Source organism: Tachyglossus aculeatus, chromosome X3 (genome assembly GCF_015852505.1).
Source record: "Tachyglossus aculeatus isolate mTacAcu1 chromosome X3, mTacAcu1.pri, whole genome shotgun sequence".
Lineage (NCBI taxonomy): Eukaryota > Metazoa > Chordata > Mammalia > Monotremata > Tachyglossidae > Tachyglossus > Tachyglossus aculeatus.
Genome location: NC_052099.1, coordinates 18,775,190 through 18,787,371, shown reverse-complemented (window position 1 = coordinate 18,787,371; position 12,182 = coordinate 18,775,190). Strand labels below are relative to the sequence as shown.

The following is a 12,182-nucleotide window of genomic DNA, read 5'->3' as shown; positions in this document are numbered from 1 at the left end:
CGGCCTTCATTATTATCTTTTGAGGGGACAAATACATTTTCTTTTCCTTTGGCCAAAAGTAGCTTGGCTTCACTTTCCCCAGGATCGCAGCTGAAAATTAGGTAATTTTTATGAAAATGCATCTATGTTATCACATCTCTAATATCTGGTGTGAAAACATACATATACTTAAATCCCACACGCTACTCATCCTCCTCAGGCAAAACATATGTAGAAGATTTATTTTTTTCTTCTCAGCTGATCTCTTCCTCTCCCCATTCCCCAGCCAAGAAATGTGCAAGTCATCTGTAAATATCTAATCAGTGAAGGCTTATTCTTTAGCCTTAGGGGGCTGGAAAATGTCTCATTATCCCCAAATCCTGCCAGTTCACCAGGGAACTCTTCATTGTGCTGGAGTACCAGGGCCCATAGGCTGAAACGTGGCTCCCTAAACAATATTAACCTGTTTTTGCCCATATGCCTCCCATAGTGTCTACCGAGCTATCAAGAGGAATTCAAAGATATTTAGGACAACTGGCTTTTAAGGGGCAGAGTACAGATATTTGATGGAAAAATAGCTTTTTATAGACCCATCATCGGTGGGATGTCCGGATATAAATGAAAACAAATTTTGAGCCGATTAAAGAGACTAAATGTGCTATCTCCATCTCACTTCCTAACAAGTTTATATGGGTGCATTGCAATGGTAAGATATATGCTATTTTCTTTTCTTACAGTACTTGCTGCTGAAAGCTTTATGTATCCAAGCATTTGCGTATTTGTGTCCCTAAATTATTTCAGAGACTTGCAGGTCTTGGTGGGGGTTTTGAGATACTGTTTCCTAAGTAAAATGCCCCAAGCAGAAACACAAAGGCCTATAGTAGGTGATCAATAAATATGACCTGTTGATTGATTGGTACACTCTTCAAAGTGAAAAATATTTCATGAAGTGTGGCACTGAAAAGAAACCACCCACTTCATTCTAACTTTCTCAAGGTGGTTGAGTGAAGGGACTGGGAACTTTCTTCTACTAATTTTTTTTTTTGTATCTGCGTGAGTTGTTATGATGTGCTTTAGATTTGTTTGGGACTCCTGCAGATGGAGAAATGCTAGTGGAGAAATGGATTGCAAGCAAAATAGTATGCAGGGTGTGGTGTTAGTGTCAGTCATATTTTAAATTTGCTGCAAGACAGCTGATAAATAATGATAAAAATAATCATATTCACAATTGTGGTATTTGTTAATGCTTGTTGTGTGCCAAGCATTCTACTAATCTCTGGGGTTTTTTCAGGATAATCAGGATAATGTGGACTTCTTGGTCCACATGGGGTTCACAGTCCAAACAGAAGGGAGTCAGGTATTGAATCCCTATTTCACACGAAAGGAAATAGAGGCACAGAGAAGTGAAATGACTCATCCGAAGTCACACAGCAGATAGGTAGCAGAGCAGGGATTCAATCCCAGGTCCTCTGACTCCCAAGCCTGTGCTTTTTCCAGTGGGCCACACTGAGTTTGATATTGTTTTTCTTCTGATCTGTTTTCTGAATGTAACTCTAGAGTAAACAACCAATATAGTAAGGTCATTTTATCCAGCACTTGCATATGAAGAGTTCTGGCCCTTCTTCAGCTATCACATAATAATAATAATTATTATTATGATGGTATTTGTTAAGTGCTTACTATGTGCAAAGCACTGTTTTAAGCACTGTGGGAGATACAAGGTGATCAAGTTGTCTCACGTGGGGCTCACAGTCCCACGTGGGGCTCACATTGATTCCCCTTTTACAGCTGAGGCAACTGAGGTACAGAGAAGGTAAGTGACTTATGCAAGGTCACACTCTGAGGTCCATGACCCTTCCACTCCGCCATGCTACATCTCTACTGAACCATCAGGAGGCTTATAAACCCTGACTGTAAATGAATTTTTCCTCTTTCCCTTTTACTTCTAGATTCTAAGCTATTTGTGGGCATGGATCGTGCTAACTAACCCTATCTCTCTTACACTCTCCCAAGAGCTTAGTACAATAAATACCGTTGATTGATTCTTTTCATGCAAGGTACATTCACAGATTCTAGAATTACCTTATGGGGCTGGATGCAGAATCAGGATCTCTTGCCATCACAGTTCCGATTATGGTGCCCACTTCAATGTCTTCATGAACCTCAAACAGATAGGAAGACCTGCTGAAAACAGGGGGCTCATCCACATCTTCTATGGATATTTTCACAATAGCAGTGTCCTTGAAAGGTCCAAGGTAATAAAACCTGGGATCCACATGCGTGTTTTCTGCCTCAATTTTTAGAGTGTAAAGCCGTCTGCTCTCGTAATCTAGGGGCTGAAGGGAAAAACATACCTTTTAGGTTGGAAAGGGCAGAGATAATTGTTGTAGCCTCCTAAAACATAATATCATTTTCAAAACCTGTATTGCGTTAACATTAGATCGGTATAGGTTTCTAAGGAACTACTTTGGGCTTAGACCAAAATTTATTGTATGTGTAACAATTATTTTATTTTAAAGAGCAAAATATAAAATGGGTTAGTTAAGACTGTGGGGGAAAAGGTTGTGAAAACCATTTTTCAATCTTTCATAGTTCAGATCCAGACAGATGTTGTGTACAGAGAAAGCCCAGCTCTTAGGAGAATGCTTTAGGACTTGTATTTTGGAAGATAGTATTCATTTTCCCAACTGTTATAAGGCTCCCAAAGATGCATGGATCACTGTTGGAGTTTTCTGGATCAGGATGGAAATATAGTACCAGTAGAAAGGAATGGGATAAGAGTTTATGTGTACTAGCTCTTTCTCTCATTGATTACACAAAATGTTGCCAGGAAAAAAATGTGTAACATTTGAAACCAGAAATTTTAATTTTTAAAGGTCATTTTCTCTCATTTCCCATGAATTTGAGGTGTAGAGCATATTGAAGAATACAATTAGAAAACAAATTTGCTACTAAAATATTTTTAAAAAGGAGTTTATATTGAAGGAACAAGGTATTTAGCATAATTCAAACCCACTAGAAAGAAACAAAAAATAAACAAACTTTTGTCTTAATTTTCACTATATCCCCCAATCAGTCAATGGCCTTTATTGAGCACTTACTGTGTGCAGAATACTGTACTGAGAGCTTGGGGAATAATAAATACTATTGATTGAGAGTTCAATAGAGTCAGTAGACATGATCTCTGCTCACAAGGAGCTTACATCAGTGAAATATTTGAGCACCTACCTATTCCCAAATCCATCTTTCCATTCCCTTTTTCCTCCTAACTGAAATTTAATGTTTGTGCCCTCGATCACAGTAGAGGGTCAATAAACACTAGTAATTGATATCTTCTGATTTCTCATCTGATATAAAGATTTTTTTTAATTCCAAAAATTTTTTTTTGCGGGAAATTTTTCCCTGTGAGCATATTTTGATTTATTTTCCATTCAGTTTGTGACCAACACGTGTACTCTCCCAAGCCTCTAGTACAGTGTACTACAATAGGCGCTCCATTCATTCATTCAATCGTATTTATTGAATGCTTACTGTGTGCAGAGCACTGTACTAAGTGCTTGAAAAGTACAAGTTGGCACCATATAGAGATGGTCCCTACCCATCAACAGGCTCACAATCTAGATAAATAGTGTTGAGTAATTGATTAATTTATGCCACAGGGCAGTCCTGAGCTGAAAACCCCTCAATGCTGTAGAGCTAACGGGATCCTGAATTCATTTTTATCATTACTGTAGTCAGTGTTTTATTCTCACTTCAACGATAGCACTCAGAAAACAGAGATGGTAAGGGGTAGCTGGATTAAACCCAGTTCATGAAATGTGTTGTACTACTTGAGTTTCAGCTTCATTTCAACTGAACTCGTGATTTCATGAAAGTGTTGCTTTTCCGATAACAAGTTGACTTTGGAGGAGCTGTTTGAGCCCAAAAGAATTCTAGCCCCAACCAATCCTTTGAATTTTCAGAGCTTCTACGAGCTCTGTAGAGTGTGGAGTGCGTGAATCTGCATGGAAGCAATGAAGGGGTTGAGTGTGCAGATGCTCACACCTTTCTGACCGTCAAGATGCCTTCCTGGGTTTCCTTCTGGGTCATAATGTCAAACATATCGGTTCCATCCCCATCAGTAATCCTGTATTGGACCTCGGCATTTTTGCCCATGTCGGCGTCAGTGGCTTTGACGCTGCCGACGGCAGTGCCCACGGAGGAAGATTCGGGCACCCGAAGGTGTATAGTATCTGTCATGGAAAAACACAACTGGTTAGCGGGGAGGCCTTCATCTGATGGCAACATTAAATTATTTCTGTGTGTAGGAGCAGCCAGTTACCCCCCAAGAAAGCCCTGTATGGGCCAGACATCATTAGCTAAGGAGGTGAATGCCCCCTTTTTCAGTATTTGTTCAACACTTATTTTGTGTCAAGCACCATTCTGAGTGCTGGGGTAGATACATGTTAATCAGCCTGGACACATCCCTGTCCCACATAGGGCTCACATCAAGTAGGAGGGACTAGGAGGTATTGAATCCCCATTTTTCATTTGAGGAGACTGAGGCACAGATAAGTAGAGTGACTTGCCCAAGGTCACACAGCAGGCAAGTGTCAGAGTCAGGATTAGTACTCAGGTCATCTGGGTCCCAGGCCTAGGCTTTCGTCCACTTGGCCTTGCAGCTTCACCTTGTGAGTCACTGCTTGTAGAGTGCAACTCTGTCACCTGTCTTCATTTCAGTCCATACACCAGCAAATTGAGGGTTAATAGAACGATGGCCCAGTCAAGAGCCTAAGATCGAGAGAGAGAAGTTCTTCCTCTCCATCAGGACCAGAGACCTAAGATCAGATCTGTGTACTGTCATTCCTAGGGGGAGAGAAGACCCAGAAGAGAAGCTAGAAACAGGGGAGTATTGCTCCTATGGGTGAGTGTTACCATTGGTAATGTATTTTAGTAGAATGGCCACTCTAACTGCATTTATTTATATATTGCTCATATCTATCATCATCAAACATGTGTTTTCCTTCTTAGACTGTGAGCCCCATGTGGGACAGGGACTGTATCCCACCTGCTTATCTCTTATTTACCCCAGTTCTTAGCAAAGTGCTTGGCACAGAGTAAGTGCTTCATTCATTCATTCAGTTGTATTTACTGAGAGCTTACTGTGTGCAGAACACTGTACTAAGCGCTTGGGAAGTACAAGTTGGCAACATATAGAGACGATCCCTATCCAACAACGGGCTCACAGTCTAGAAGGGGGAGACAGACAACAAAACAAAGCATATTAACAAAATAAAATAAATAGAATAAATACGTACAAATAAAATAGAGTAATAAATGCGTACAAACATATATACATATATACAGGTGCTGTGGGGAGGGGAAGGAGGTAAGGCAGGGGGATGGGGAGGGGGAGGAGGGGGAGAGGAAGGAGGGGGCTCAGTCTGGGAAGGCCTCCTGGAGGAAGTGAGCTCTCAGAAGGGCTTTGAAGGGAGGAAGAGAGGTAGCTTGGCGGATGTGCAGAGGGAGGGCATTCCAGGCCAGGGGGAGGACGTGGGCCGGGGGTCGACGGCGGGACAGGCGAGAACGAGGCACAGTGAGGAGATTAGTGGCAGAGGAGTGGAGGGTACAGGCTGGGCTGTAGAAGGAGAGAAGGGAGGTGAGGTAAGAGGGGGCGAGGTGATGGACAGCCTTGAAGCCCAGGGTGAGGAGTTTTTGCCTGATGCGAAGGTTGATTGGTAGCCACTGGAGATTTTTGAGGAGGGGAGTACCATGCCCAGAGCATTTCTGCACAAAGACGATCCAGGCAGCAGTGTGAAGTATGGATTGAAGTGGGGAGAGAAAGGAGGATAGGAGATCAGAGAGGAGGCTGATGCAATGCTTAAAATATTCTTATCCCCATTATGGTTATTATTATTATTATCTACTTGTTAAGCACCTACTGTCTGTGGGCAACATGAGGGGATTTGTATCGTATATGTGGAAAAACATAGTTCCAGCTCCTGAATAACTTTTGACTTAATGAATTTTGAGTTATTATTATGTATGACTTATGAATTAGTATAACACCACGTTAGGGTTCAGGCGTATGTATAAATGATAAAGACAAAATACAGTTAATGGAGAAATGCCCTTTAACATATAAATACTTAGGTGGCTTATAGGTTTAAGCACAAAAGGCTTCTTAGAGGAAGTAGAGGAGGACATTTTATTAACTGTAATAAACAACTCAAGGAAGGCATTTTGGTTAGCATTTACTATCCATATACTAGGCCTATTTCACCTGCTGGTTCTGGGCTTTAAATTTCACACTTAGGGAATCTCTGCATTACTTTTCCAGGAAATGATACATTACTATCTAATTACTTTTTGCAATTACTGCATGTGCACACATCACTTTAGGAAAAGCTAGCAAGTTGTGTATTTTGTAAAATTGCATCTTCAGCATCAATTTTAGCTATAACTAACTCCAAAACCACCAAGCAAGGGAAAATCCAATTAGTCAGCTGGGTAAATACATTTTAATCTCTTGAATAAAACAACCTAAATAGGGAAATTTTGCAGTACATTTTGAGATTCAGATTCTAATAAAGGGAAAATAAAAGCTTTAGAGAGAGAAAGTTCACTGTAATTGTAGATCGTGGGGTTAATGGTAATGCAGTAGTTGTTGTTAGTGGTATTTGTTAAGCCTTTACTACGTACCAGGCACTGTTCTAAGTGCATGGGTAGATACAAGGTAATCAATGTATGTCCCACATGGGGCTTACAATCTTTATCCCCATTTTACAGATGACATAACTGAGGTGCAGAGGAAGTGAAGTGACTTGCCCAAGTTCACACAGCAGACAAATAGTGGAGCTGGGATTGGAACCCATGACCTTCTGACTCTCAGGCCCAAGCTCTATCCACTAAGACATAATGGTTCTCTAGTGGTTGTGAGTGTGTTTGTGTGTATGCCAACAGATACATATATGTATGTTATGAGGGTTGGGTCTACGAGTCAGTTGTCCAATCTCCGTGACTTAAAAATGAAAGGTTAGGAATTTGGTCTGTAGGCCTACAGTGCAGGAAGATGGCCTTCTGGAAAAAGAAAGTTAAGTTTCTTCCAACAAAATGGTTCCTATACCCAGCAAGGGTTCATCTGGATTTGTAGAGTGTGTCTGGAGGAATCAGACGTTCCTACTATCTTCCCCCCTACACGCAGTTTACCCAATAGATTGAACTTGTTTTGAGGAAGTCTAAGTGGGAGATGACCTAGCCACCGCATCAGGAGGCCAGTCATTCAGGATCCTGGGTAGAAAAGGCAGGAATGGTGGGTGGGCCGGAGGGGGCTTGATGCAAAGTAAGACGGATAAAATTGAACTGATTGATTCTAGCTTCCAACTACTGGACTCAGGGACCTTGCTCCTTGTACTGGACCCCCTCCCTCCATTCTCTGTTCAATGGATCATTTAGGGAACTTTTCACCAGCTTCCACTCCACTGCCCCCCGGCAACTTGCTTCTCTACTGTATTCTTGGCACGTGTGTCCCAACTAATACTATATCAATAATGTTGATGCCACATCGTGAATCTATTTCTGATCTAATTCTTTTAATGGTGGACCTCAAAGTCCCGCACCAACTGGTTGCTTCATAACTAATTGCCTGCATCAGTTTTCTCTGTGCCAGTTCACGAGCACATTCTCTGCCAGTCAAGGTAGCAGATCCTAGGCCAATAGAAGGCTCAGGCTGAGTGGGAAATGTATCTCAGCCCCACTTTAGCTTAATGGCTTTCATTCCTTCCCTGTTTAGCTAGATCCTCTAGCCTGATGGTAAATGGGAAGCTGCACTATATACAAAATAGTAGCTTTAACTGGCAGGAAGTGCTTCTATTAGTTAATACTGCCAAGTTTACCAATGCTTGATGCCATTCCAATTTACTTTGTAATGTTCTTTTCTTTCTATTCTTTCTAGCCTGGTTTTTCTATCAGGGCACCACAGCTATTGTCCCGCGATTTCTCCGCAATGTTGGGTCTTCTTAATTAAACTTTAAGGAGATGCTCAAGTGACCGTTTTCCCTAGAAAATCACAAACCTTTTTTTTTTTTTTTGGTTACTACTAAGAAATGTATATCCCTTTGCTCACCACAAGAACCGGGAGTCAAAGACAGTGGGGCTCTGTAGATGATTTTGGAGGGATTTTTTTTATAGTTGTGTTGGGCTATGAGACGAAAGCGCTTCCTGAAAGAAATCCTGCTGTAACATTTAATTTCTGGCTGAATAACTGAGAAGAGATCAGTACATAAGCCTTTTGTTCACGGGCTCCCCATAATCTAGATTTGTTTTAGATTAAATCAGATGGCGACTTCTTAATTCATGTACTCTAAAGTTTTTGTAGTACAGGGAGACTGGTAAAGGCAACTCACTCTGGGGGAAGCGAGGCGGGTTGTCATTGACGTCGGTCAGCGTGATGTTCACCGTAGTGGTTCCCGATAATCCACCCATCTGGCCGCCCATGTCTTTGGCCTGGATGACCACTTGGTACTGCTCCCTGTTTTCTCTGTTCATGTTTGGCAAAGCAGTCCTGATGATGCCTTTGAGGAAACATAGAGTCATAGTTTAGCTAAGTCTACTTTTCAATCAATCAGTGGTATTTATTGAGCACTTACTGGGCACAGATAATTCAGTCATTCATTCAATCGTATTTATTGAGCCCTTCCTGTGGGCAGAGCACTTTACTAAGCGCTTGGAAAGTACAATTCGGCAACACATAGAGACAATCCCTACCCAACAATGGGCTCACAGTCTAGAAGCAGGGAGACAGAGAGCAACAAAAAAAAAATAGACAAGCATCAATAATATCAATATAAATGAATAGAATTATAGCTACACATTAATAAAATGAATAGAATACAAATATGTTCATATATACGCAAGTGCTGTGGGGGGGTAGAGCAGAGGGAGGGAGTAGGGGAGATGGGGAGGAGAGGAGGAGCAGAGGAAAAGGGGAGGGGGAAGTGCTTGGGAGTGTATATTATAATAGAGTTGGTAAACATGTTTCCTGCATATAAGCAGCTTCCAGTCTCAAGGAAACTGACATCAAAATGAGTAAATAAATTCTGGCTATATAATAATGTCATTTGTTAAGCGCTTACTATGTGCAAAGCACTGTTCAGGCTGGGGAGGATGAGAGTGGGGTGGATATCAGGTGCTTAAAGGGTAAGGATCCAAGAGCATAGGTGATGCAAAAGAGAAAGAGAGTAGGAAAAAGAGGACTGTGATGGGGAAGTTGAGGAGATGAGATTTTTAATAAGGCTTTGAAGGTGGGGAGCCTTTGAAGGTCTCCTATATGGACGGTATGGGAGTTCCAGCCCAATGGAGCATAGAGTCGGCAGTGAAATAGAGAAGATCAAGATACAGTGACTAAGTTGGCATTAGAGGAAGACAGTATGTAGGCTGGGTTTTAGAAGGAAATCAGCCAAATAAGGTAGGAGGAATGAACTCATTGAGTGCTTCACACTTCTGACACTTTACACTTTATATTTCTGATCTATATGTCTCTGTTTCTGGGGTGACAGAGTTGTGACCTTACCTCCAGTTTTGGCCTGACCTCCAGTGGATAACCAAATAGTGTCCCCAGCAGTGACAAAGCAATGATTCCTCCACCCCGAGGTGACCAAGTATCTCCTTTCATACGTCCCCTTAAAGACAATGTTCTGTCTCCTTATATACTTTTAATAAGCTTAAATATCAAAATATTGAATTTAGCATCTCTATTTGATAGCAGCCCTTTCAAATTGGTGCCATCTTCTCTTTTTAACATTTCCTTGAAAATGCATGTTTCTAAGTGGATCTAAGTAAAATTTCCGTGCCCATCTGGTTTAACCGTCTCTTCAGAACATCGCACTGTGGCAGTGTACTTTCCCATTTAAGTTTTCCGTTTTAACCAGTTGGTCCTCCTGCTCTTTTCCCACAAAAGCATCAGAAAGCAAAGTCAGCGAGCACCAGAGTTCTTTTCCTGACCTGTTTCCGGCTCCACGGAGAAGTAAGGTTGTCCTTGCAGGATGCTGTAAATGATTCTGGCACTGTTCCCGTACGAAGGGTCGTCAGCATCTGTAGCTGTGACTTGCACCACAGAAGTACCTAAAGTATCAAAGTTCAGCTTAGTTCTGCACAGTACCAGGAGGAGGAGCACAAGCTCTAAATTCCACTGAGACTTGAACGCTTTCTGCTTGCCATGCAGACATAGTAACTCGGTAAATCTGCAGGCTACAATCTTATTTTCCTTACCGGACTTTAGCAGTTCAGCTTAATAGGATTTAACTTTGTTGATCTTCCAATTCAAGATTCTCTCTTGAGAAGATTTTGAATCCCAAGTGAATACAGTTTATCTTTCATTCAGTGAAAAAGAAGAATCCTCTCCTTGCTGCTCTGTTTCTTTACCATAAAAATTATTAGTGTTTTTGTACTATGAGTTTGTCAATTGAATTCCCCGGTCCAGTGAAATCCAGGCCGTAACACCCGCTTCTTTTCTGCACCCACCAATAAAAAATAAAACTAACCAAAATCTAAAGGGCCCAAAAACTACATCCATGTGCTCAAACAGTGCACAGTCTTCGGAAATGATTTGTAATTAATCTTTTTTTTTAAGCACTTATTTTGTGCCAAGCACTGTGGTAAGCAATGTGGGGAGATTCAAGGTTACCAGGCTGGACACAGTCCCTGTCCTGTGTGGGGCTTGCAGTCTAGCTAGGAGGGAATCGGATGTAATCCCTATTTTACAGATGAGGAAATAGGCACAGAGAAGTTAAGGGACTTGTTCAAGGTCACACGACAGACAAGTGGTAGAGTTTGGTTTAGAGCCCCCTTCCTCTGACTTCCAGGTCAATTAATTTGCTGCTTTCAGATATTGAGATAATTCAGATTGTCAGACATGATCTCCAGTGCTTAGATAATTGCAATTGTGTGTAGCTAGTTGTGGTAGTATTGTGAATAGTATTTATTGAATGCAAACTTGGTGCAGGGAACTGTACTAACTACAGTTAGAAAAAAACAAAACAAAGAAGTGACACATTCCCCAGCTACAAGGAACTTACACTCACTGGGGAAACAGACATAAGAAACAGAAATGTCAGAGAAAACAGAGAAAACAGAGAAATAATTTGACAGAAACCAGATAAAATACTATTGAAATAATTAGCATATGCTCCCAAGTGCTTAGCACCATGCTCGGCACCAAAAGGCATTCAATAAATATATTGATGATCAATGAATCAATTGTATTTATTCAGTGCTTACTGTGTTCGTAGCACTGAACTCAGTGCCTGGGAGAGGACAGGTACAAGTATGGAATTAATAGATGTGGCCCCTGCCCACACTGAACTCACAGTCTAGAGGATGGCGACAGTGCATTTGAGTTGTTCAGATACCCCTCCTTTCTTTGGTACAGTTTTCAAATACAGTCAATTCAAGTGTTTTCACCAGGACATTTGTGTTCTAATGCAATGGCAGCATTAGGGAAAGTTCTTCTGACAACACAATGTGTCTGGATGCAGCAAAATGCAGTGTTGGAAGAAAGAACTGAACTCATGTTTTGACAACTAAATCCAGCATTCTTAAACATGTGATTCTTCAACCTCTGCATTATAAGACAATTACTTGAATACATATACAAGGAAAAAAATCAACAACCAATATCTCATGCTGAAAACACTCTCTTCTAGTAAGTAAATAGCACTGCCTGGATCTGAAAATACTCAGAGAAATGAAGAGCTTCAAAAATATTTTCCAATATCACTGACCGTAGGTTTGGGAAGCATACTAACCAACAACTGACATTTCGGGAACACTAGCGGCATAGATTTCTTCAGGGAATGTAGGTTCGTTGTCGTTGATATCATGGATTTTGATGACAAATTCGGACTCGGGTTCCACAGGCCTCAGTGTCCTCCTGTTAATAGCTTGGGCTCGCAGAGTGTAGAAGGCTTTCTCTTCCCTATCAATTCTTCTGGTGGCATGTATATCTCCTGTCTTCTCATCAATGATGAAGAGTGTCCCAGCTCCATCTCCTGACAGAATGTATTTGAGAGACCCATCTCCTTTGTCCTGGTCTGAGTGGAGCTATGAGAAACAAAAGAACAAAGTTTGCTTTGCTAGTGTTATTTTGTTGTGGTGGTGGTTAATGGTATTGGGGAAGTGTTTATAATGGCTCTGTACAAAGCAGTGTGGTAGAAATAAGCTGATCA

At 41.3% G+C, this 12,182-nt stretch overlaps 1 protein-coding gene across 1 annotated transcript in view; it reads right to left on the bottom strand.

Moving 5' to 3' along the window:
- Positions 1-12,182, bottom strand: part of CDH10 (cadherin 10) — a 98,230-nt gene that overhangs the window by 18,527 nt on the left and 67,521 nt on the right. Inside the window, exons 3-7 of the mRNA XM_038770398.1 lie at positions 11,763-12,057; positions 9,961-10,080; positions 8,364-8,531; positions 4,024-4,211; positions 2,062-2,315 (exon numbers count right to left, since the gene is read on the bottom strand). Coding sequence (XP_038626326.1) covers positions 2,062-2,315; positions 4,024-4,211; positions 8,364-8,531; positions 9,961-10,080; positions 11,763-12,057 — 1,025 coding nt within the window. The remainder of the gene's footprint in view (positions 1-2,061; positions 2,316-4,023; positions 4,212-8,363; positions 8,532-9,960; positions 10,081-11,762; positions 12,058-12,182) is intronic.